The sequence below is a fragment of the Cetorhinus maximus genome, chromosome 16, assembly GCF_964194155.1.
Source record: "Cetorhinus maximus chromosome 16, sCetMax3.hap1.1, whole genome shotgun sequence".
NCBI classification, from domain to species: Eukaryota; Metazoa; Chordata; class Chondrichthyes; order Lamniformes; family Cetorhinidae; genus Cetorhinus; species Cetorhinus maximus.
In genome coordinates this window covers 96,916,078-96,939,849 of record NC_135894.1, presented here as the reverse complement: position 1 = coordinate 96,939,849, position 23,772 = coordinate 96,916,078, and the positions used below count along the sequence as shown (strand labels likewise).

The window sequence follows — 23,772 nt, the reverse complement described above, 5'->3', positions numbered from 1 at the left end:
TGAGCTCTCTTATCCTGCTCCTGTATTTTGCCACACCCAGTGAGGATAAGGTTCAGGTTTACAGGTAGAGGCGAACTTTATATTGTTCGGTTTTAGTTGCCAGGTGATCATTCAGCAAGGCCACAAAGCTGAAAAATCTGCTCAGGAAAGAATAGTGCAGATTGTACAACAATCTGCCTTTTTTTTGGTGTGTGTAGTTTTTTTATTTTTATTGATGTCTGCTTTTTGTTTTCATATTAATTTTTAAACCTTAGTCAAAGTTCACAAAGTGCCTTGGAGGTATTTGAACTCTTGCCCTCTGCAATATTAGTCTAGGCCTGTGGATTACTGGTCTAGTCATGTAATCAGTACATTACCCGTGCCAATCCTTCCGGTACCTTGCTCAAGTTGTCAGTCTCCAGGCGTGAGTCCACACAGCGAGTGTGGACAGGGTGTTTGATTGTGTGCATCAGTGTTGAATCTGTCAGTGTTTAACTTTGCAGAAATCACTCGGATAGCTCAGATCCCGAGAGCAATCACCACATTTGGCAACCCCAATCCCAGCCCAGTTAAAAATAAAGCTTTGTATTAATACAGCATGCTTCACGATCTCAGGGTAGTACTTTACAGCCACACTTTTTAAAAATGTAGTCTGTGCTGTAATATAAGGAACATGGCAGCCCATTTGCAAGCTTCTGTAAATACCTAATAGGGCAGAAGAGGCTATCCAAATAGTTCCGCTTGCCTGCTCTTTGCTCATAACGCTGGATTTTTTTTTTTTTCTTTTCATCCCATTCTCCTTTGAAAGTTACTGTTGAATCTGCTTCCACCAGCCTTTCAGGTAGTGTGTTCCAGATCATAACAGTTTGATGTGTTAAAATATAATCATCTTATCTCCCCGCGGAATCATTCCATGCTTCTGAATTGGACATCTTCACCAACAAAAACTATACAACCAAACCAAAAGCCAGCCCTCCCGTGGGTATGGGGTTTTCCAGCAGCTTTTTAGGCTTATGCTACTCGGTAGGTGGATCATACCTGACCCTGTACGTCCGTCATCATTGGCTGCCCTTCAGCAAACGAGTGCAGCTGAGGAAACTGAGTGCAAACCTGAGTTTGGTGAGTGGGGGAGTTCGGTGAAAGGGGGGGAAGGAGGTGTTCGTTTCCTTCTGCTTTCCTATCTTTCTCATCCTGTAGGAATTGGTTCTTACTCCACTACAGGAAAAGGAGCTCCTGTTTGGTGAATATCTGGTGAGTGGTTAAGGTCTATTCTATTCCTAACATTTAAAATAGAACACAATTTGGTGCTAAAGTTAATAAAATATATAAGAAAGCAACATAAATAAGTGATTAATATAATTAAATAATTGCTTAAAACACATTAAGGATGGCAGTACAGGTGATGTGTCAAGGCTGCAGCAAATGGGAGCTCCTGGATAGCATTGCGGTCCAGGGCAAACACGCCTGCAGTCAGTGTTTGTAGCTCTAGGATCTTCGGCTTAGGCTCATTGAGCTGCAGACTCTGTGATACATCAGGGACCTGGATGCTTTGTGTCAGGAGGCAGTCACACCACTTAGGGTAGGGTCTTTTGATTTGGTCAGATGTCAGGGACAGGAGAGTGTGACTGTGAGTGACGCAGTTATGTGGACTCAGAGGGCGGGGGTGTCAGCCTCTGCAGTTGTCCAATGCATTTGAGGTTCTCTCAGCTCGTTTGCATAAGAGTGGGTGCTGGAGGGAGGATGAGCAAACTGTCCATTGCACCGTGGTACAGAAGCCATTCAGGGTGTGGGGGAGCAAACATGAATGCAGTCGTAGTAGGGGACAGTATGGTGAGGGGGATTGACACTTCTCCGCAGCAAATACCTAGAGTCCCGACGGCTGTGTTGCCTGCCTTGTGCCAGAGTTCGGGACATCTGCTCAGGGCGGGAGAGGAACTTGCAGTGGGAGGGGTTGGATGCAGTTGTCATGGTCCTTGTCGGTACCAATGACATAGGTAGAATTAGGAAAGAGGTTCTGCATAGCGAGCATGATGAGCTAGGCTCTAAATTAAAAAGCAGAACCTCAAAGTTTATAATCTCTGGATTATTACTGGAGCTCTGTGTAAATTGGCACAGGGTACATAAAATTAGAGGTTGGTTCGAGTCGAACAAACTTGCTGAAAGGGTGGTGGAGGCAGGTTCGATCGAAGTATTCAAAAGGGACTTGGATTGTTACCTGAAAAGTGAGAATGTGCAAGGTTACGGGGATAAGGCAGGGGAGTGGGACTAGGTGGAATGCTCTTTGAGAGCCAGTGCAGACTCGATGGGCCCAATGGCCTCCTCCTGCAGTGTAAAGATACTGAGAGTTGAATATGTGGCTCAAAGACTGGTGTGGGTGAAGTGGGTTCCAGTTTGTGGGTACTGGCACCAGTACTTGGAGAAATGGGGCCTCTACCATTGGGACGGTCTACATCTGAACCATGCTGGGGCCAGTGTTCTTGTGAACCACATAACTCGGTAATTAGAGAGGGCTTTAAACTAAATACTGGGGGCAAGGGATCAAATGTGGAAAGATGTGGTATATCAAAGAGTGGAGACAAGGTAAGAGAGGAAAATAGTAATATGGGAAATGAGGGTCAGAGAATGGCAGGAAGGGACAGAGAAAAAAACTAAATGTACCAACAATCAAGACTAGATGTTACAAAGATAACAAAAAGTCAAAACTAAAGGCTCTGTATCTGAATATGTGTAGCATTCATAACAAAGTAAACAAATTGATAGCTCACATTGAAGTAAATAAATATGATCTGATAGCCATTAAAGAGATGTGGCCTCAAGATGACAAGAATTGGGTCCTGAATATTGAGGGTTGTATGACATTCCAGAAGAATAGGAAGCTAGGTAATGGTGGAGGGGTAGCACTGTTAATCAAGGATGGCATTTATGCAATAGTTAGCGATGACCCTGGTTCAGGAGATCAAGATATAGAATTGGTTTGGGTGGAGGTGAGTAATAGTAGGAGAAAAAAGCCACTAGTGGGAGTGGTCTACAGGCCCCCCTAACAGTAACCGCAATGTAGGACAAGGTATACAAGAAGAAATATTGGGTGCCTGTGTTAAAGGGGTGGCAATTATAAACTGGAAAAATCAGATTGGCAGTGGTAGTCTGTATGAGAAGTTCATAAAATGCTTTCAAGATAGTTTCTTAAGCAGCATGTTCTGGAACCAGCCAGAGAGCAGGTTATATTAGACTTGGTGTTGTGAAATGTAACAGGATTAATTAATGACCTCAGAGTAAAGGCACCCCTAAGTAGCAGCAACCACAATATGGTGGAATTTTACATCTAGTTTGAAAGGGAGAAGAGTGGGTCTAAGTCTAGTATTTTAAACTTAAATAAGGGCAACTATGTGGGCATGAAAGCTGAGCTACCTGAAGTTAACTGGCATTCTAGGCTAGGGGATAGATCAATAGAGAAGCAGTGGCAGATATTTCAGAATACTCAGAATAAGTATTTTCCTAGTATAAAGAAAGTTCTTTAGGACCCACCATCCATGGTTAGGGAAAGCATCAAACTTATGGAAAAGAATGTAACTGTGCAAAGATGAGTGGCAGTTCAGATGATTGGTCAGAATATAAAGAATGGCAGAGAATGACTAAAAGGTTAATCAGGAGAAAGAAGTTAGAGTATTAGAGTATAATATTAGGTGGTGATATTATCTAAAGGATGTGCTAATAGGGACATTAAGGGAAGCAAGCAGGACAAGCTAGTGGCAACTAGGGCCATCTGCCACTAGCTTGCTTCCCTTAATGTCCCCATTAGCACATCCTTTAGATAATATCGCCACCGTCAATACCCCTTTGTCCTTTTGTCAATGACATCTTTGGCAGTCTCTTCTTGGCCTCCACCTATCACTGGCCCCCTATTAAACTTTCCTGTCCCACCCCCTTCTACCAGCTTATATTTCATCTCATTTCTATATGTCTTAGTTCTGATGAAGAGTCTTACAGACTTGAAATGTCAACTGTATCCTTCTCCACAGATGCTGTCAGACCTGCTGAGTTTTTCCAGGTATTTTTGTTTTTGTTCTAGATTTCCAGCATCCGCAGTATTTTGCTTTTATCTTAGCGTTTAATTTGACTGCCACCTCTCTTCAAGGAATGTCTACCTTGAAGAAGTACTGCTCTTCTCTCTGACAGGATTTCCGAATCTCTCTTTTGCCCTGTTCACCTTCATTGCTTTCCATTTCTCTCCTGGTGTTTGATAAGGTGTTTACTAAAACTCGCTTTCACAGCCATATTTCATTCCTCAGTGACTGTCTCCGTCTCCAACTTACCCCACGTGGGTTCCAACTGAAGTTCCACCCCTCATGTTTCGAACCCACCCAGGATTATAGGTATCTTCGGGACATACAATGCTCCTCGGACTGCTGTTCCCATCGCATCCTGAGATCCACACTCAGTGCCATGCACCGCCATATGAACACACTTGACCTCTCCCTCCAGCAGCATCAATGCACCCAATTTCTAAGCTGCCCGTGCCTCCAGTTTCATTTTATTCTTCATCTCATCCGACGCCTCAACAAGAAACTTTGTCTCTTTCTTTCAGATGCAAAGGAACGCAAGCTCCACAGCTCATCAACATCAACACCCATCCAGGACCCTCCAACCCTGCCTGTCCCTCTGTCTCCATCCCGTGTTCCAATCCCAGCCCCGGCCATGTATTCACCATACCCCCTGACCTTCCCCTCTCTGATGCCGAACGTTCAGTGATCAGCAAAGGACTCAGTTTCATACCCTTGCGCCCTCATCTCAATGAATTTCGGGCTCGCCACGATGCTGAACTCTTCTTCCGCCGCCTTCGTCTCCGTGCTCACTTCTTTGGGCAGGAGTCCTCTCCCCGTTCAACGGATCCTTTTACCCGCCTTCAATATTCTCCCTCCACCTGGACCCCTCCCTCTGGATTCTTACCTTCTCTTGATCTTTTCATTGAGAACTGTCGGCGTGACATCAGTCGTCTCAATTTCTCTGCTCCTCTCACCTACTCTAATCTGTCTCTCTCTGAACTTACTGCACACCGTTCTCTCAGGTCCAACCCTGACATTGTCATCAAACCCGCTGACAAGGGTGGTGCTGTTGTTGTCTGGCGCACTGACCTCCACCTCGCGGAGGCTGAGCGTCAACTCGCAGACACTTCCTCCTACCTCCCCCTGGACCATGACCCCACCACTGAACATCAAGCCATTGTTTCCAGGACTGTCACTGACCTCATCTCCTCTGGAGATTGTCCCTCCACAGCTTCTAACCTCATAGTCTCCCAACCTCGCTTCTACCTCCTACCCAAAATCCACAAACAGGACTGTCCCGGCAGACCAATCGTGTCAGCCTGTTCCTGCCCCACGGAACTCATTTCTTGCTATCTTGACTCCATTCTCTCTCCCCTTGTCCAGTCCCTTCCCACCTACATCCGTGATTCCTCTCACGCCCTACATCATATCAACAATTTCCAGTTCCCTGGCCCCAACTGCCGCCTCTTCACCATGGACGTCCAATCCCTCTACACCTCCATCCCCCCCAGGATGGTCTGAGGGCTCTCTGCTTCTTCCTAGAACAGAGGCCTGAACAATCCCCATCCACCACTACTCTCCTCCGTTTGGTTGAACTTGTTCTCTCACTGAACAATTTCTCCTTAAACTCCTCTCACTTCCTCCAAATAAAAGGTGTGGCTATGGGTACCCGCATGGGCCCCAGTTATGCCTGTCTCTTTATGGGGTACGTGGAACATTCCTTGTTCCAGTCCTACTCAGGCCCCCTCCCACAACTCTTTCACCGGTACATCGATGACTGCTTCGGTGCTGCTTCATGCTCTCGTCTGGATCTGGAAAAATGTATTAATTTTGCTTCCAATTTCCACCTCTCCATCATTTTCACATGGTCCATCACTGACACTTCCCTTCCCTTCCTTGACCTCTCTGTCTCAATTTCTGTTGATAGACTGTCCACCAATATTTATTACAAGCCTACCGACTCCCACAGCTACCTCAACTATAGCTCCTCACACCCTGGTTCCTGTAAGGACTCCATCCCATTCTCTCAGTTCCTTCGCCTCCGTCGCATCTGTTCTGATGATGCCACTTTCCACAACAATCCTCTGACATGTCCTCCTTCTTCCTTAACCGAGGTTTTCCACCCACGGTCGTTGACAGGGCCCTCAACCGTGTCCAGCCCATCTCCCGTGCATCCGCCCTCACACCTTCCTCTCCCTCCCAGAACCATGATAGGGTCCCCCTTGTCCTCACTTATCACCCCACCAGTCTCCGCGTTCAAAGGATCATCCTCCGCCAACTCCAGCATGATGCCACCACCAAACACATCTTCCCTTCACCGCCCCCCCCGGCGGCATTCCACAGGGATCGTTCCCTCCGGGACATCCTCCATCTCCCCCTACACCTCAATCCCCTCCCACGGCACCTTCCCATGCAACTGCAGAAGGTGCAACACCTGTCCCTTTACTTACCCCCCACCTCCTCACCGTCCAAGGGTCCAAACACTCCTTTCAGATGAAGCAGTGCTTCACTTGTACTTCCCTCAATTTAGTCTACTGCATTCGCTGCTCCCAATGCAGTCTCCTCTACATTGGAGAGACCAAACGCAGACTGGGTGACCGCTTTGCGGAACACCTTCGGTCTGTCCGCAAGCATGACCCAGACCTCCCTGTCGCTTGCCATTTCAACACACCACCCTGCTCTCTTGCCCACATGTCCATCCTTGCCCTGCTGCAATGCTCCAGTGAAGCTCAACGCAAACTGGAGGAACAGCACCTCATCTTCCGACTAGGCACTTTGCTGCCTTCCGTACTGAATATTGAGTTCAACAATTTCAGATCATGAACTCGCTCCTCCATCCCCACCCCCTTTCCAATCCCCCTTTTTCCAATAATTTATAATTTTTTTACATTATATTTTTTTCTTTTCACTCCTATTTTTAAATTTATTTCGATCTATTGTTTCATCTCCACCTTTTAGCCCATTTTAGTGCAGTGTTTGACAGGTGGTCATCGGATACATCCGATTTGAGTTGGCAATCTTGGCCTGTATGTATTTGAATTGCTTTACAGAAAGATGAATGCAGTCTGCTTCACGCAAATGTTTCCTGGTTCAAGGCTGACTGATGGTATCAATTGGCAGTTTGATCACCAGACTGACACAATCAGCCTCCTGGAATAGAATAGTCACAGTTTGCAGTGTTGGGGGATGATTTCACTTGAGACTGAATCCAACCAATAGCATTGGGATAAAAAGCACCGGCTCAGTGTCAGGGCAAAAGCACAAAATCTAGGTTGACATGCCAGTGCAGTACTGAGGGAGTGCTGCACTGGCGGAGGCACTGTTGTATTAGACGTAAATGGCATCCTTGGTAATGGTAAATGGTAAATTTTCCCTCCTCTTCCTCCTTGACCTGTCTGCAGCCTTTGACATGGTTAGACGTGGTTGACCATGTTCTACATCTGAACCAGAGCGGGACTAACATCCTTGCGGGCAGGTTTGCTAGTGCTGTTGGGAGGAGTTTAAACTAATTCGACAGGGGGAGGGGACACAGAATGGTAGCAGAATAGGGACACATCATAATACAGTAAAACAATCAAGTCAGAGGGAGTACAGCAGCAATAAGCTTCAAGGGAGTAAGGCAAGGCTGGATGGCCTCTACCTTAATGCCAGGAATATTACAGGCAAAACGGATGAGTTACCGGTGAGGATTGACACATGGAATTGTGATATAGTAGCAATCACTGAGACGTGGTTGAGGGAGGGGCAGGATTGGCAATTCAACATTCCAGGATATAGAATCTTCAGGGAGACAGGGGAGGGGGTAAAAGAGGAGGAGGCGTTACATTATTAGTTAAGGAGTCAGTTACTGCAGTAAGGAGAGATGATATCTTGGAGGGGGCATCAAATGAAGCTTTGTGGGTAGAGCTTATGAATAAAGGGCAGCCACACTGTTAGGTGTTTATTATAGACTCCCAGATAGTCAGTGGGAAATTGAGGAGCAAATATGTGCACAATTTGTGGAGGTGTGTAAAAACAATAACAATAGGGTAATTATATTAGGTAATTTCAACTTTCCCAACATTAATTGGGATAGACATAGTGTTAAGGACTTGGATGGAATGGATTTCTTGAAATGTGTACAGGAGAACTTTTTAGGTCAATATGTAGAGGGTCCAACAAGAGACGGCGCATTGCTGGACCTAATTCTGGGGAATGAAGCCGGACAGGTGGCTGAGGTGGTGGTGGGGGTGCATTTTAGTGATAGCGACCACAACATGGTACAATTTAAGCTTGTTATTGACAAAGAAGTAGACAAGTTGCAAAAAAATGTTTTGGATTGGGAAAGAGCGGATTTTAGTAAAATAAGGCAGGATCTGGCCAAGGTAGACTGGGAACAGCTACTTGTGGGGAAATCTACAGAGCAGCAGTGGGGGACATTCATAAAGGAAATGGGGAGGGTACAGGCTCTAGGGTGATAGGAAGGAGTAACAAGCCCAGAGAACCATGGATGACCAGAGATCTTCAGGATACGATGGGAAGGAAAGAGAGGCTTTTAGCAGGTACAAGGGAAGCAAATCAGCAGAGGCATTAGTGGAGTACAGAAAGTGCAGGGTGGAGCTTAAGAAAGCAATTAGGAGAGCAAAGAGGGGATATGAGAAAGCTTTGGCTGGTAGTAGGGAAAATCCCAAGATATTCTACAAGTATATCAATGAGAAGAGGATAACCAGGGAAAGAGTAGGGCCCATTAGGGACCAAGGGGGTAATCTATGGGTGGAGGCAGAGGACATCGATAGAGTGTTGAACGAATACTTCACATCCGTCTTCACCCAAGAGAATGAGGATGAAGGTATCAAACTCAGGGAGAGAGACTGCGAGGTTCTTGAGCAAATTGATATAGGGAGTGACAAGGTATTGGAGGTGTTGGCAGGCTTAAAAGTGGACAAATCTCCAGGTCCGGATGATTTGTGTCCCAGACTGCTGAGAGAGGCAAAGGGAGGAGATCGCAGGGGCTCTGACCCAAATTTTTAATTCCTGTCTGGCCACGGGGGAGGTGCCAGAGAACTGGAGAACAGCTAATGTGGTTCAGCTATTTAAGAAGGGTTGTAGAGATAAGCCAGGGAACTACAGGCCAGTGAGTCTCACGTCAGTGGTAGGGAAACTATTGGAGAAAGTTCTGAAGGAGAGCATCTATCTCCACTTGGAGAGGCAAGGTTTGAACAGGGATAGTCAGCATGGCTTTGTCAGAGGGAGGTCATGCCTAACAAATTTGATCGAATTTTTTGAAGAGGTGACCAGATGTAGTGAGGGTAGTGCAGTTGATGTAGTTTACATGGATTTCAGCAAAGCCTTTGACAAGGTCCCACATGGGAGATTTATAAAGAAGGCAAATGCACATGGGATACAGGGTAATATGATAAGGTGGATTCAAAATTGGCTTAGTTGTAGGAGACGGAGGGTGATGACAGAAGGCTGCTTTAGTGACTGGAAGCCAGTGTCCAGTGGCGTACCACAGGGATCTTTGCTGGTCCCCTATTATTGGTCATTTATATAAACGACATAGATGACTATGTGGGGGGCAGGATTAGTAAATTTGCAGATGACACAGAGATTGGCCGGGTGGTTAACAGTGAGGTTGAGTGTCTTGGGCTACAGGAAGATATCGATGGGATGGTCAAATGGGCAGATAAGTGGCAGATGGAATTTAACCCTGAAAAGTGTGAGGTGATACACTTTGGAAGGAGTAATTTGACAAGGAAGTATTTGATGAATGGCATGACACTAGGAAGTTCTGAGGAACAAAGAGACCTTGGCATGTGTGTCATAGAGCTCTGAAGACGGAGGGGCACGTTAGTGGGGTGGTGAAAAAGGCATATGGGACACTTGCCTTTATCAATCGAGGCATAGATTACAAAAGTAGGGAGGTCATGTTGGAGTTGTATAGAACCTTGGTGAGGCCACAGCTGGAGTACTGTGTGCAGTTCTGGTCACCACATTATAGGAAGGATGTGATTGCACTGGAGGGGGTGCAGAGGAGATTCACCAGGATGTTGCCTGGGATGAAACATTTAAGTTATGAAGACAGGTTGGATAGACTTGGGTTGTTTTCGTTGGAGCAGAGAAAACTGAAGGGCGACCTGATCGAGGTGTACAAGATTATGAGGGGCATAGACAGGGTGGATAGGGAGCAGCTGTTCCCCTTAGTTGAAGGGTCAGTCACGAGGGGACATAAGTTCAAGGTGAGGTGGAGGAGGTTTAGGGGGGATGTGAGGAAAAACTTTTTTACCCAGAAGATGGTGATGGTCTGGAATGCGCTGCATGGGAGGATGGTGGAGGCGGGTTGCCTCACATTATTTAAAAAGTACCAGGATGAGCACTTGGCACATCATAACATTCAAGGCTATGGGTCAAGTGCTGGTAAATGGGATTAGGTAGGTAGGTCAGGTGTTTCTCACGTGTCAGTGCAGACTCGAAGGGCCAAAGGGCCTCATCTGCACTGTGCGATTCTGTGACCATACCATCCTCCTGTGCCTCTCCACCATTGTTCCGCTGGTGAGACTGCTCTCACCTGGTTCTATTCTTATCTATCTAATTGTAGCCAGAGAATCACTTGCAATGGCTTCTCTTCTACTCCTGCACTGTTGTCTCTGGTGTCCTGCAAGAATCAATATTTGGCTTCCTCCTATTTCTCATCTACATGCTGCCCCATCATCCAAAAGCACAGCGTAAGGCACCCAGCTCTACCTCAGCCTCACCCACCTCAACCCCCTCCACTGTTGCTACATTATCAGACTGTTTATCCAATGTCCAATACTGGACGTTTCCTCCAATTAATCGTAGAGAAGACTGAAGCCACTCCAAACCCTGTTCCCTAGCTGCCAACTCCATCCCCCTCCCTGGTAACAGTCTGAGATTAAGCCAGTCTGTTCACAACCTTGGTGTCACATTTGATCCTGAGATGAGCTTCATGCCATCATTAAGACCAGCTGCTTCCACCTGTGCAACATAGGCCGACATCTTCCCCATCCCAGCTCCTCTGCTCTGAAACCCTCACTCATATCTTCATTACCTAGATAGATTTGGCTATTCGAACGCACTTCTGGTTGGTCTCCCACACTCTATCCTCTGTAAACTTGAGGCCACCCAAAACTCTGCTGTCTGTATTTTAACTTTCCCTATCAACCCTGTGCTCGCTGACATACATTGGCTCGCAGTCAAGTCACGTCCTGATCTTATAATTCTCATCTTTGTTTTCAAATCCCTTTGTGGCCTCCCTCGTCCTTATCTCTGTAATCTCCACCAGCCCCAAAAGCCTCCGAGATATCTGCGCTCCTCAAATTTTGACCTGTTGTACGTTCCCAATTTTAACTGCTCCACCATTGGTAGCCATGCCTTCAGTTGTGTAGACCCCAAGCTCTAGAATTCCCTCCAGACCACCTCCCCACCTCACTTTCCCCCCTTTACGACTCCTCAAAACTACCTCTTTGACCAAGCTTTTAGTCACCTGATGTAACATCGCCTTATGTGGCTCAGTGTTGTGCTTTGTTTTATAATGCTCCTGTGCAATGCCTTGGGACGTTTCATTATGTTAAAGACGCAATACAAATCTAAATAGTTGTTGTTAAACCGAGACCCTATCTACCCTCTCAGATCCCATGGCACTATTTAGAAGAATAGGGGTGTTATCCACAGTGTCGGGGCCAATATCTATCCCTGAACTAACGCTAAAAAAGATTATTTCCGTTGCAGTTTGTGGGATCTTACTGTGCACAACTTGGCTGCCGCGTCATCCATATTACAACAATGACGACATTTCAAAAAGTAGTTTATTGGCTGTAAACGACTTTCTGACAAAGACACGAGGGGGGTAGGATGTCAGCATTGATCTGGAATGACGTGACGCACTTAGTTTGAACCCGAATTTCACCGCTTCCATTTGATTATTTCCAGGTTCTGCGGACATGGGTTCAAATCCCACCACGGCAGCTGGTGGAGTTTAAATTCAATTAATAAATCTGGAATATAAAGGTAGTCTCAGTGATAGTAACCATGGCAACTATCATCAATTGTTGTAAAAACCCATCTGGTTCACTCTTGTCCTTTAGGGAAGGAAACCTCTCCTTACCGGGTCTGGGCCTACATATAACTCCAGGCCCACAGCAATGTGGTTGACTCTTAAGTGCCCCCTGAAATGGCCTAGAAAGTCACTCAGTTCAAGGGCAATTAGGGATGGGCAACAAATTTACCTTGCCAGAGACACCCACATCCTATGAAAGAATTTAAAACAATGAATGATCCTCCTTACAACTCCAGTTTTTTGATCACCATTCCTAATGTGTCCTTTTTTGGCTTGATGCCCATTTCTATCTAATAATGCTCCTTTGATGTGCCTTGGGATGTTTACAGTATGTTGAAGGTGCAATTTAAATGCAAGTAGTTGTTGGTGCGACTAATAAGTATTGTGATGTGCTGCCCTGTGGTGGTGACAATTTAATTACCAGTAAACCAACAGTTACAGCTAAGCTAATAACCCCGTCAAGGACTCTGCTCGGAGACAAACAGCAGAGTTTCTAATTCATGGCTTACACATCTTTGGGACAGAGGTACTTTTGAAGGGGCATCGACAAGTTGCTGCAGTGCATGTGGTACATGGTACACGTGGTAACCACTGTGTGCCAGTGATGGAGGGGATGAATGTTTAAGGTGATGGATGGATGGTGTGCCAATCCTGAGTATTGATCATAACTACTTGAATGATTCTCACAAGATGATGAGCTAGATATGGGTGGGGAGGATTGTGTTCTACTTAGGACATTGTCTCAGCTTATTCATTCAGATTTCCGTTAGCAGGCCTGCTTTTAACCTTATAATCTCACTTTTACCTTAAAATCAGATCATGGGTGATCCTTAACCTCAACCCTTTATTCCCAAAAATCTATCAATCTCTGTCTTGAATATTCTCAACAACTGAGCATCCACAGCTCTCTGGGATAGAGAATTCCAAAGATTCTAACTAGCTGACCCCTTATCCTGAGACCGTGTCCCCTAATCCTAGTCTCTGCAGCCAGAGGAATCAGCCTCTTACCATCTACCCTGTCAAGTGTACTGTGGCTTGGCATCGCATGTCTCAGTGCTAACAGTTAACCTTTCACCACAAAATTCACCTTGGAAATTGTACCATCTACTCTATAAAATGTCACATTGTCATATTTTATCATTCAGGCTAAAACATAGTTGTATTTATGTACAAGGAATAGAATTACATAGAAGCATTAGAAGACAGAGGGAAAGAAATCTTAATTTGCACACAACTGTTTTGGAAAAGTTCGAGCTCAGTGTCACAATGACGTAAATGGTATTTCCTTAAAGTGGTCTGTGAACGAAGAGTTTGTGTGTGTTTGTATGTAGCCCCTTTTTAACTTGCGAGTGGTTCAATTACAAAAAGACCAGCCACAAAGTTATAGCCTTAAACAAGATAAAGGTAAGTTTATTACAAAATACTGCTGTAACTTACTTAAGCAAAATGAACAAAGTTACTAACTAAACACGTACTAAGAGTAAATGCAAATAAGGATGAAAGATACTTACAAAGATAAACTCCGTTCAGTCCTTTAAGGTATCATTGCAGGCCCTTAGCTTCCAGTTGAAGTGCTGGTTGCCTGGAGTGAAGGGTTGAAGTTGGAGAGTTGTGTTCAGCAGCTGCGATGGCTTCTGTAGTCGAAATGGTCAGAGGTTGCCTTTGTAGGTGGACTCAGTGGGGCAGCAGGTTTTTGGGAGGTAGAGAAGGTTTCTTGTTCCTCACTAGTTCTGTGATTATGGGATTTGCAGATCGCCTGGACTCTTTCAGCAGAATAGCTGCTCATTTCTGAATGCCCTCCCTTGGCTAAGAACCCTCTCTAATGATGTCTCTTCCTGGGGCTCTGTACAAAATGGCTGTTCTCAGCCAGATTTTAAAACAGCTCAAAACTCAAAATCATATGGGCTCGAAACGTTATCTGTGTTCCTCTCCGCAGATGTTGTCAGACCTGCTGAGTTTTTCCAGGTATTTTTATTTTTGTTTTGGATTTCCAGCACCCGCCGTTTTTTGCTTTTATCTTAGTGTTTAATTGACTGTCAGTGAGTTTCTGTTTACCGCTGTGGAAATGCACATTGAATTTCAAATGTCTTCGCATGTCTGGGTATATCTGTTCGCAATCTACGTGGAGCCTTTTAGAAGCTTGACAAACATTACAGTTGTAAAAGATCGGGTGCCTTTTGGAGGCTATTTTTAAGGCTCTTAGTGTCCATTTAAAAGAAAGATTAGCTTTTGTTTTAACAACACCTATAATATAATTACACATTTTAGACATCGGTCTCCTTTTGAGAATCCTGAAAGAGGAACACAGGGTGGGCACTTCACCTCTCGAAGAAACCCTTCCCCCCACAGACGTACATTGAGGTAGACAGGTGACTATGTTAAGACGCTGCCTGGCGTACACGTGGCATTGCTTTGAAATGGACCTTAGCTTCTTTGAAGAGGACACAAGATCAAAACAATCCTGCTACACTAGACATATTGAAATGTTATTTAGTTAGTACAGCATAAACAGCAACTCTTTGGCTATCTGTCGGTTTGGCTTTTCTTTTAACGCCTGACTTGTCTATTAAATTGCTCAGTTTGTGGGGGTGTCCAACCAATGCCACATGCAACAACTTGCATTTATCTCTGATGGCATCCATCTGTCTCGGGAGACTATGGGCTGCGCCTGGAGTGTATGTCACTTCTGTGTTGAATGAACTGGAGGAGGATGCTCCACCAATATCCCCATCCTCAATGATGGGGGGAGCCCAGTACAAGTCAGTGCAAGAGATAAGGCTGAAGCATTTGCAACAATCTTCAGCCAGAGGTGCTGAGTGGATGATCCATCTCGGCCTCCTCCTGAGGTTCCCAGCATCACAGATGCAAGTCTTCAGTCAATTCACTTCACTCCACGTGATATCAAGAAACAGCTCAAGGCACTGGATACTATAAAGGCTATGGGCCCTGACAACCTTCCCGCAATAGCACTGAAGACTTGTGCCCCACAACTAGCCGAACCCCTAGCCAAGCTGTTCCAGTACAACTACAACACTCTGGAAAATTGCCCAGGTTTGTCCTGTCCACCAAAAGCCGAACAAATCCAATCCGGCCAATTGCCGCCCCATCAGTCTACTCTCGATCATCAGCAAAGTGATGGAAGGGGTCTTTGACAGTGGTATCAAGCAGCACTTACTCAGTAATAACCTGCTCACTGATGCGCAATTTGAGCTCCTGGCCTCATTACAGTCTTGATCCAAGAATGGACAAAAGAGCTGAACTTGTGAGGTGAGAGTGACTGCCCTTGAAATCAAGGCAGCATTTGACTGGGTGTGGCATCAAGGAGCCCTAGCAAAACTGGGGTCAATGGGAATCAGGGGGGAAACTCTCCACTAGTTGGAGCCATACATAGCACAAAGATGGTTGTGGATGTTGGAGGTCAATCATCTTAGTCCCAAGATATCACTGCAGGAGTTCCTCAGGGTAGTGTCCTCAGCCCAATCATCTTTAGCTGCTTCATTAATGACCTTCCCTCCATCATAAGGTCAGAAGTGGGGATGTTCGCTGATGATTGTACAATGTTCAGCACCATTCACGACTCCTCTGATACTGAAGCAGTCCATGCCCAAATGCAGTGAGATCTGGACAATATCCAAGCTTGGGCTTTTAAAAAGAATGTACTTATGGGGTGTGGGCATCACTGGCTAGGGCAGCATTTATTGCCCATCCCTTGAGAAGGTGGTGGTGAGCTGCCTTCTTGAACTGCTGCAGTCCATGTGGTGTAAGTACACCCACAGTGCTGTTAGGGAGGGAGTTCCAGGATTTTGACTCAGCAACAGTGAAGGAACCGCGATTTATTTCCAAGTCAGGATGGTGAGTGGCTTGGAGGGGAAATTCCAGATGGTGGTGTTCCCATCTATCTGCTGCCCTTGTCCTTCTAGATGGTAGTGGTCGTGGGTTTGGATAGTGCTGTTGAAGGAGCCTTGGTGAATTTCTGCAGTGCATCTTGTAGATGGTACTGTAGTGGTAGTGGAGGGAGTGAATGTTTGTGGATGACAAGTGGCAAGTAACATTCACACCACACAAGTGCCAGGCAATGACCATCTTCAACAAGAGAGAATCTAAACATCTCCCCTTGACATTCAATGGCATTACCATCACTGAATCCCCCACTATTATCATCCTGGAGGCTACCATTGACCAGAAACTGAACTGGACTAGCCATATAAACACTGTGACTCCAAGAGCAGGTTAGGAATCCTGCGGCGAGTAACTCACATCCTGACTCCCCAAAACCTCTTCACAATCTACAAGGCACAAGTCAGGAGTGTGATGGAATACTCTCCCCTGGCCTGGATGAGTGCAGCTCCCACAACACTCAAACTGCTTGACACCATCCAGGACAAAGCAGCCCGCCTGATTGGCACACCATCCACAAACATTCACTCCCTCCAACACTGATGCACAGTAGCAGCAGTGTGTACCATCTACAAGATGCACTACAGAAACTCACCAAGGCTCCTTCAACAGCGCCCTCCAAACCTGTGACCTCTACCACATAGAAAGATTAGGGCAGCAGATACATCGGAACACCACCTGCAAGTTCCACTCCAAGCCACTCACCATCCTGACTTGGAAATATATCGCCGTCCCTTCAGTGTCGCTGGGTCAAAATCCTGGAACTCCCTCCCTAACAGCACTGTGGGTGTACCTACACCACATGGACTGCAGCTGTTCAAGAAGGCAGCTCACCTCCACCACCGCAGGGGGAAATTAGGGATGGGCAATAAATGATGGCCCAGTCAGCGACAGCCACATCTCGTGAATGAATAAAATAAGCATCATTTGTTGTGGCTGTAGAGGCCGTTTTGTGACTGGCAGTCCCTTCTGCAGCTGGCACAGGTGAATACTGTTGGCCAGAGCTCGACTGGTGTTTTTTTTACCCCTTCCAGGAGGCTCCCTTTTCCAGCGTTTGGTCATTTCTTCTCATCCTCTGCTTTATCCACACCCTTCCTGACTGCTTGCTTCCAGGCACTGCGGTCAGCTGCAAGGACTTCCCATCCATCGACGCCAATGCTGGTCAACTTGCAGCCTTGCTTGTGGATATCGTTGTATTGTAGACATGGACAATCTATTGGCCTCATGCCAAAAGCAAGCTCACCATAGAACATGCCTTTGGGGATGCAGCCAACATCCATTCGACTGTCATGACCCAGCTAACGGAGTCACCGCTGACTCAAGAGGGCGAACATGCTGGGGAGCCCTGCACGCTGGTGTACTCCCATATTCGGCACTGTCTTGCCAGGCCCAATATTCACCTGTGGCAGCGGAGGTGGAAGCTGTTCAGCATCTTTTCTTGGCATGCATAAGTTTCGCATTTATATACCATCTTTAACGTTAATAAAACATCCAACGCCGCTTCACAGGAGCCCAATTAACAAACAAAATTTGACACAGCATATGGGGAAAATATTAGGTCAGGTGACTGAATACTTGGTCATAGAGGCAGGTTTTAAGGAGCATCTTAAACAAGGAGCAAGAAGTAGAGGGCTAGGTAGGTTTAGGGGAGGGAATTCCAGAGCCTCGGGCCCAGGCAACTAAAGGCACAGCCGTCAGTAGTGGATCGATTAAAATCGGAGGCTAGAATTAGATGAGCTTAGATATCTTGGAGGGTTGTGTGGCTGGAGGAGATTACTGAGGTAGGGAGGAGATTACTGAGGTAGGGAGGAGTGAGGCCAAAGAGGGATTTGGAAACAAAGATGAGGATTCTCAATCCTCAACTGCCTTTAAGATTTCAAAGGCACCATTGGAATTTTTGATGCCATTAACTTGCTGATGGGACAAAAACATGGCAGAAGAAGCAGAATCACTTGGGTGACTGGCGGAGTTGGAGTAAATTCTTCCATTACTGACCTTGACAGCCCCTCTTTCAATGTTACACATTCCCACGCAGGCGGGTTTTAGTTTAAGACCTCTCCGTGTCTCTCTCTGCGTGCGACTTGGCTGAGTCAATGCTCTCTCTCTCTCTCTCTCCCTCCCTCTGTCTCCCTCTCTTCAGGAAAATTGGCAATGGTCAGAAGAGAGATCCCGGGGCTATAACTCGATGTCCATCGTTTGAGGAAGGAGATCCCACCTGGAAGGACCCCTGGTATTAAGGATCACTCGCAAATGGTTCAAACACTTTGGCTCATGATTTTCAAATCATGCAGCGGACACGTAGGATTTGGAAATATCTGTCTTTGAGAATAAGAACTAGCCAATCAGTACTGTACAATTGTAACATAGAGCGGTAACTCATCAGTAAATTTTGATTTCCTTTCTTGTAAAAGTTATTTTCCTGTAAAGTTGTGGCTCAAAGGAATGAAATGTGTCTACCAGTAACTGCTTGGTGCGATATGCTCACCAACCATCGCCATTAATTCAGGGCATGTTCCCAACTAAACAGCTTGTAGGAAACGCACCCTTGTGTAGAGCTGAATCAATGCCCTGCTCCTCACCATTCAGCTCCCTGACAGTCACAGATTGGCACCGAGACCAAAGGGAGTTCTCTGTCTTTCCCAGCAGCTGAACCCATCACTTCCTTGCTGGTACATTAAGGAACAGGAAGAGGCCATTCCGCCCCTTGAGCTTGCTCCACCATTCAGTTCCACCATGGCTGATCTACACTCCAACTCTAATTAGCCACTTCTTACCCCTTAAATTCCCCTACCCAACAAAAATCGATCCATTTCAGCCTTGAAGGTTCCAATGAACCTTTAGCATCCACAGCTATTTCGGGGAGAGAGTTCCAGATTTCCACTACCCCAAGTGCGTGAAGAAGTGCTTCCAGGTTTTCCTCTTGAATGACCTGGTTTGAATTTTAAAGTTAGGTCCCCTTGCTCTGGATTCCCTCACCAGAGGCAATAGTTCTTGCAATCTTACCAAATACCTTCATCGCTTTAAATACCTCTGTCAGATCATCCATCAACTTCCTAAACTCAGGGACGTACAATGTCTGCCCATCCAGACTTGCTCCCATGCATCTGCTGCCCTTGTCCTTCTAGGTGGTAGAGGTCACGGGTTTGGAAGGTGCTGCTGAAGGAGCCTTGATGAGTTGATGCAGCGCATCTTGTAGATGGTACCCACTGCTGCCATTATGCACTTGTAGTGGAGTGCCAGTCAATTGAACTGCTTTGCCCTGCTGTCCATAGCAACTTGCATTGGAAAAGGGATTGAAAGTTAACATGGATTGTATGACCATATAGTAAAATAGCAGATAACCCTGGACATGCACAGTGCCAGGACAGACAGATTAAAGTTTCAGGTAAGCTTCCTGGTCACAGTATCAGATGAAGGAACCTTTCCCCAAATCAGCTGGTCACAGTCCTTGTGTCTTTATTTTTCCAGCTACAGCAGGACTCTAGGTTCTCTCTTCTGGATTCTCAGCTGTATTATTTCCATTAAATGTTTTTTTTTTAAATTAAACAAGTGGTTTCAGATGATGGGAGCTAAACTCACACACTTTTCCAGAACTACTTCATCCAATTCAGGCTTGGGAGCTAAACCCAACACTTTAAAAAAAAGGTCACTGTCTGTGGCATTAGTGGTCAGGTATTAATTTGTTGAGGAGACGTGATGTCGGCTGACACTCAGTCCCAGAAGAGGAGGGGAGTTCTCCTGGCTAACAGAAGTGACTCTCTTTCTGTCCCTCGCCATCTTCTCCTGATCCCAGCAGCTGCTCTGGCCCAGATATTGTGTAGTCCAAAAGCACCAACTAGCCCGGTCTAGCCTCACACGGACACTGACCAATCGTCCAAATCTTCTCACGAGCGATCAACATGTGGAAGACTTCTGCCCAAGACGACTGAAGGCAAGAGCACTGGTATCATTTAAGAAACAATTGGATGTTTAATTGGATGCCAGGATAATGGGAGATCTTGATATGTCTCAGTGGATGAATGAAAATTGGCCAAATGGCCTTGCATAATTATCTTATGGCAAGTCCTGTTCACCCATCACCCTTTTTGTTCGCTGACCTACATCAGCTCCTGGTCCAGCAACACCTCGATGTTAAAATTCTCATCTTTTTGCTTTCAATCCCTCCCTAGCCTCACCCCCTCCCCATCCTCCTAATCCCCCTCCAGCTGTACAAACCTCTCTCAGGCACGTGGCCCTTGGTGCGTGCCCCACTTCCCTCATCACACCAGCAGAGGCTAAGTTTTCAGCCGCATAGACCCATAGCCCTGGCATTTTTCCTCCGCTCTTCAATGGAGCTCCTCAAAAACCTACATCTTTGACCCAAGATTTGAGTCACCTGCACCACGATCTCCACTGTTGGCTCGGTGTCAATGTTTGTCTCACAACGCTCCCGTGAAGCACCTCGGGGGTCATTTTTATCATGTTAAAAGTGCCATACAAACAGCATGTCACGATTCACCATCTTCCCACTCTTTTACAATATCTTTATCTGTAGTACCAAGTGGTGCCACAGGATGGCAGACCTTCAGTTCTGCTTTATTGCAGGGTGCACCAGGCAATGCTACCCTAATTCTAGGCTCAAACCCACTACTTTCTAACCCTGCCCCTGAACCACCACGAGAACTACGGTTTTTTTTAAAAAAAAGCTAAAACTATTGAAAGCACCGGGTAAGGAAAAGGCATTTCCCGTGAAAAAACAGTTAAACAATTGGAACACAAATAAAAATATAACATGGAAAAGATTCTAGGAGAGAACTATCCGGTTCTGCATTTGGGATTATAGAGGAAGTGGAGTAAAGTAATATATTTTAAAAATCAGTTTATAAGAATGTATTGTAGTGAAAAAGTTTGTATTCCTGTGACTGAAATTGCAGATTACAAACATGCCACCAGAGGGCAGCAGCAGAGCAGGTTAAAACCTTTGTTCTGTTTTATATACCCTTCATTGCTTGAACCTAAGTGACCATTCTTTATGCCGGTTTGTGTATAATAGGCAGGTTGTTTTGAGCATTACGGATAGATTAGCTTGAGCCTGACTGTGTTACCGCCCGGTGCTGTCAGTGTGTTACACCAGGGAGCACTCAGCAATGGGAAGCCTGGCTAATGTGGTCTCATTCCTTCCAAAACATGCCTGAGAATGTTAAACCTCTCCGTGGGCACCCCCGTCTATCTCTGTTACCTCCAGCCACACGACCCTCCCAGGATCTCTGCATTCCTCCAATTTTGGCCTCTTCCACATCCTCGATTTTCAGCCTTCAGCTGCCCCAGGCTCAGATAATCCCTCATTCAATCTCTCCACACCTCCCTCTCCCCCTCTCTCTTCCTTTAAGACTGTCCTCAACACACACCTCATTGACCAAGATTCCCCTAGTGTCTTTTATTTTGGTCCAGACTAATTATATAGGGCCCAGGCCGACACTGTAGAGACTGAAGTGAACTTGTGGCCCATCAGCCTCAGAATCACACTGTGTTTAGGTGACCCTGGAGGGGGGGTGGGGGGGAGAGAGAGGACAAGGTACATTCACAAAACCTAATCGAGTGGGAAAAAAAAAGCAAATGGCCTTCAATATATGTAAAAAGAAACACCGGAGGCAGGCTAAGAAAATATTCTTTATTTAAAATCTATTCTCCAGTATAGTTTTATTTTATACAACGCAAGGTAAGGTGTAAAAAGATTTGTAGGGCTGATGGGATGCAAATCATTTACATCGTTCCCCCAACAGCAGGAGAGCAACCTTAGAAAGCCTGTGGAGCAGGCAATGCGGGTGGCTTAACCTAAACCAAAACCTAGTCAACACAGGCCTAACAAACCCCAGCGACGTCCTGACCAAACAAACTGGGGAAAATGGCAGTAATTGCAAAAGCAGGTGAAGTACAGGGAGATGGCAGGAAGAGTACCGCACGCTCCAAAGCCAGTTTCTGGAAAAACCTAGGCAGCTTTATCCTTTCAGAAGGCTTTGCTGGTGGGGTGCTCCCATCGGAGGAGGAGGAGGAGGCTCAGAACATTGAGATGCATTCAAAATTTCACCCTGCACTGAAATGTAAGGAGGTTGTTTAATACAGTCCAAAAGACAAATGTGCCCAAAAAAAAGGCTGGGATTTATTTTTTGTTTGTAAAGTTCCCTTTGGCCTTCCTTTAAAACACAGGTTGGGCCCCCCACCCTCAGACGTTACCCCCTCTGCCCAAACCACTGTGGCCTGGGGTATTACCACTATGGGGTTCGGTGCCACACCAGCACAGTTATCCACTTAAATCCACCATCGTATCAAAATAAAAATAAAAAACCTGACCTAGAAATGACACAGGGCAACAACAACAACAATCACTGCAAAAAAATCCAGTGAAAATTCAGACTCAGTAAAAAAAAAAGTCAGAGGAAATCGCGCACGATGATAGAGACAGGACAATCCCCAGAAGGATAACTGGAAATGTGAACACTGATTTGACGGTCTGTGTTTAAACACAAAATAAATACACAAACAGGCTGGGCTTCCGATTAATCCCTGATAGTGTCAGGTTCTTGGACCATGAAAGCTGATTAAGGCATCCAAGTATTTGCACTATTAACCTAATCCCAAAGGACATGCACACACTACAGTCGCCGCATCCACCCATCCTCAAGAGGGATTTCAATTCAGCAGAGCTAAGATCCACTGCAAATGGATCTGAGTGGCCCTAGCGGAGGGAAAAAGTTGCATCTTTGAAATCACTAAACCCTCGTGGTTTTCACGATATAAAACACGTTGATTAAAAAAAAAAACCTCAATGCTATAGATTCAGATCAAAATCCTCGAAAACAGGTTACAGAGAGAAACCAAAGTGCTGAGCAGGTCAGGCAGTGTCTTGTGGGAGGGAACACCAGCGACTTAGCATTTTCAGGAAAGGTTATCGAGCCGAAACGTTAACGCTGTTTCTCCCTCCCACAGACGCTGCCTCACCTGCTGAGCGTTTCCAGCCTTTACATGTTTTTAATTTCAGGTTTCCAGCATCCTCAGTGTTTCACCTGCAATTTTGGAATACAGGAGATTCTCTACATTAAATCCCCCACAGGAATATCTACGGACCATCCTTCCCACCCTACACTTAACACTGTACAGAGTCGCTACACAAATAATTGACCTACGTTACTTTTACACATAAAAGGAACATTGAAGTGTGAAACTCAGTACTGCAGAGACTTAACAGGCTGGCCAGAAGCTTACCATGGTGCAAGGATTTTCTAAAAGGGGCTGAGTCTAAGCAGGTGGCAGAAATAGGTCACTCACTGCCCGTCTTTTCGGGCTGAATTCTCCCCCCTCCACTGTCTGCTTTGTGGAGCTCCTCTCTCATCTTCTACATTTTTAAGTTTTTGAGTTTGGCATCACCTAGCAACCACCACTCGGAACAGAAGGAAGCCATTCAGCTCCTCCAGCCTCCCCCCCCCCAGCCAATCCAGTAGATCACGGCCGATCTGGACCTTTTCAGTTACGTGGATAGATTGGAGGAGATGGGACTGTTTTCCTTGGGAGTAGGTCGGGAGGTGTTCAGGACCCAGGATAGGACTGGACAGAGTAGGCAGGGAGAAGCTGTTCCCACTGGCGGAAGGATGGAGAACCAGAGTGCACTGGTTTAAGGTGACCAGCAAAAAGAAGCAACGGCAACCTGAGGAAAAACTCTCAGGCAGCGAAGTGGTTAGGGTCTGGAACGCACTGCCCAAGATGGTGGGGGAGGCTGGTTCAATCGAGGCTTTCAAGAGGGAATTGGGTGATACCTGCAAA

General features: G+C 46.0%; 1 protein-coding gene across 1 annotated transcript in view; it reads left to right on the top strand.

Moving 5' to 3' along the window:
• cxadr (CXADR Ig-like cell adhesion molecule) overlaps nucleotides 1-18,514 on the top strand; it is a 99,779-nt gene extending 81,265 nt beyond the window's left edge. Inside the window, exon 8 of the mRNA XM_078560373.1 lies at nucleotides 18,116-18,514. Coding sequence (XP_078416499.1) covers nucleotides 18,116-18,175 — 60 coding nt within the window. The 3' untranslated portion in view covers nucleotides 18,176-18,514. The remainder of the gene's footprint in view (nucleotides 1-18,115) is intronic.
• The last annotated feature ends 5,258 nt before the right edge of the window (nucleotides 18,515-23,772 follow it).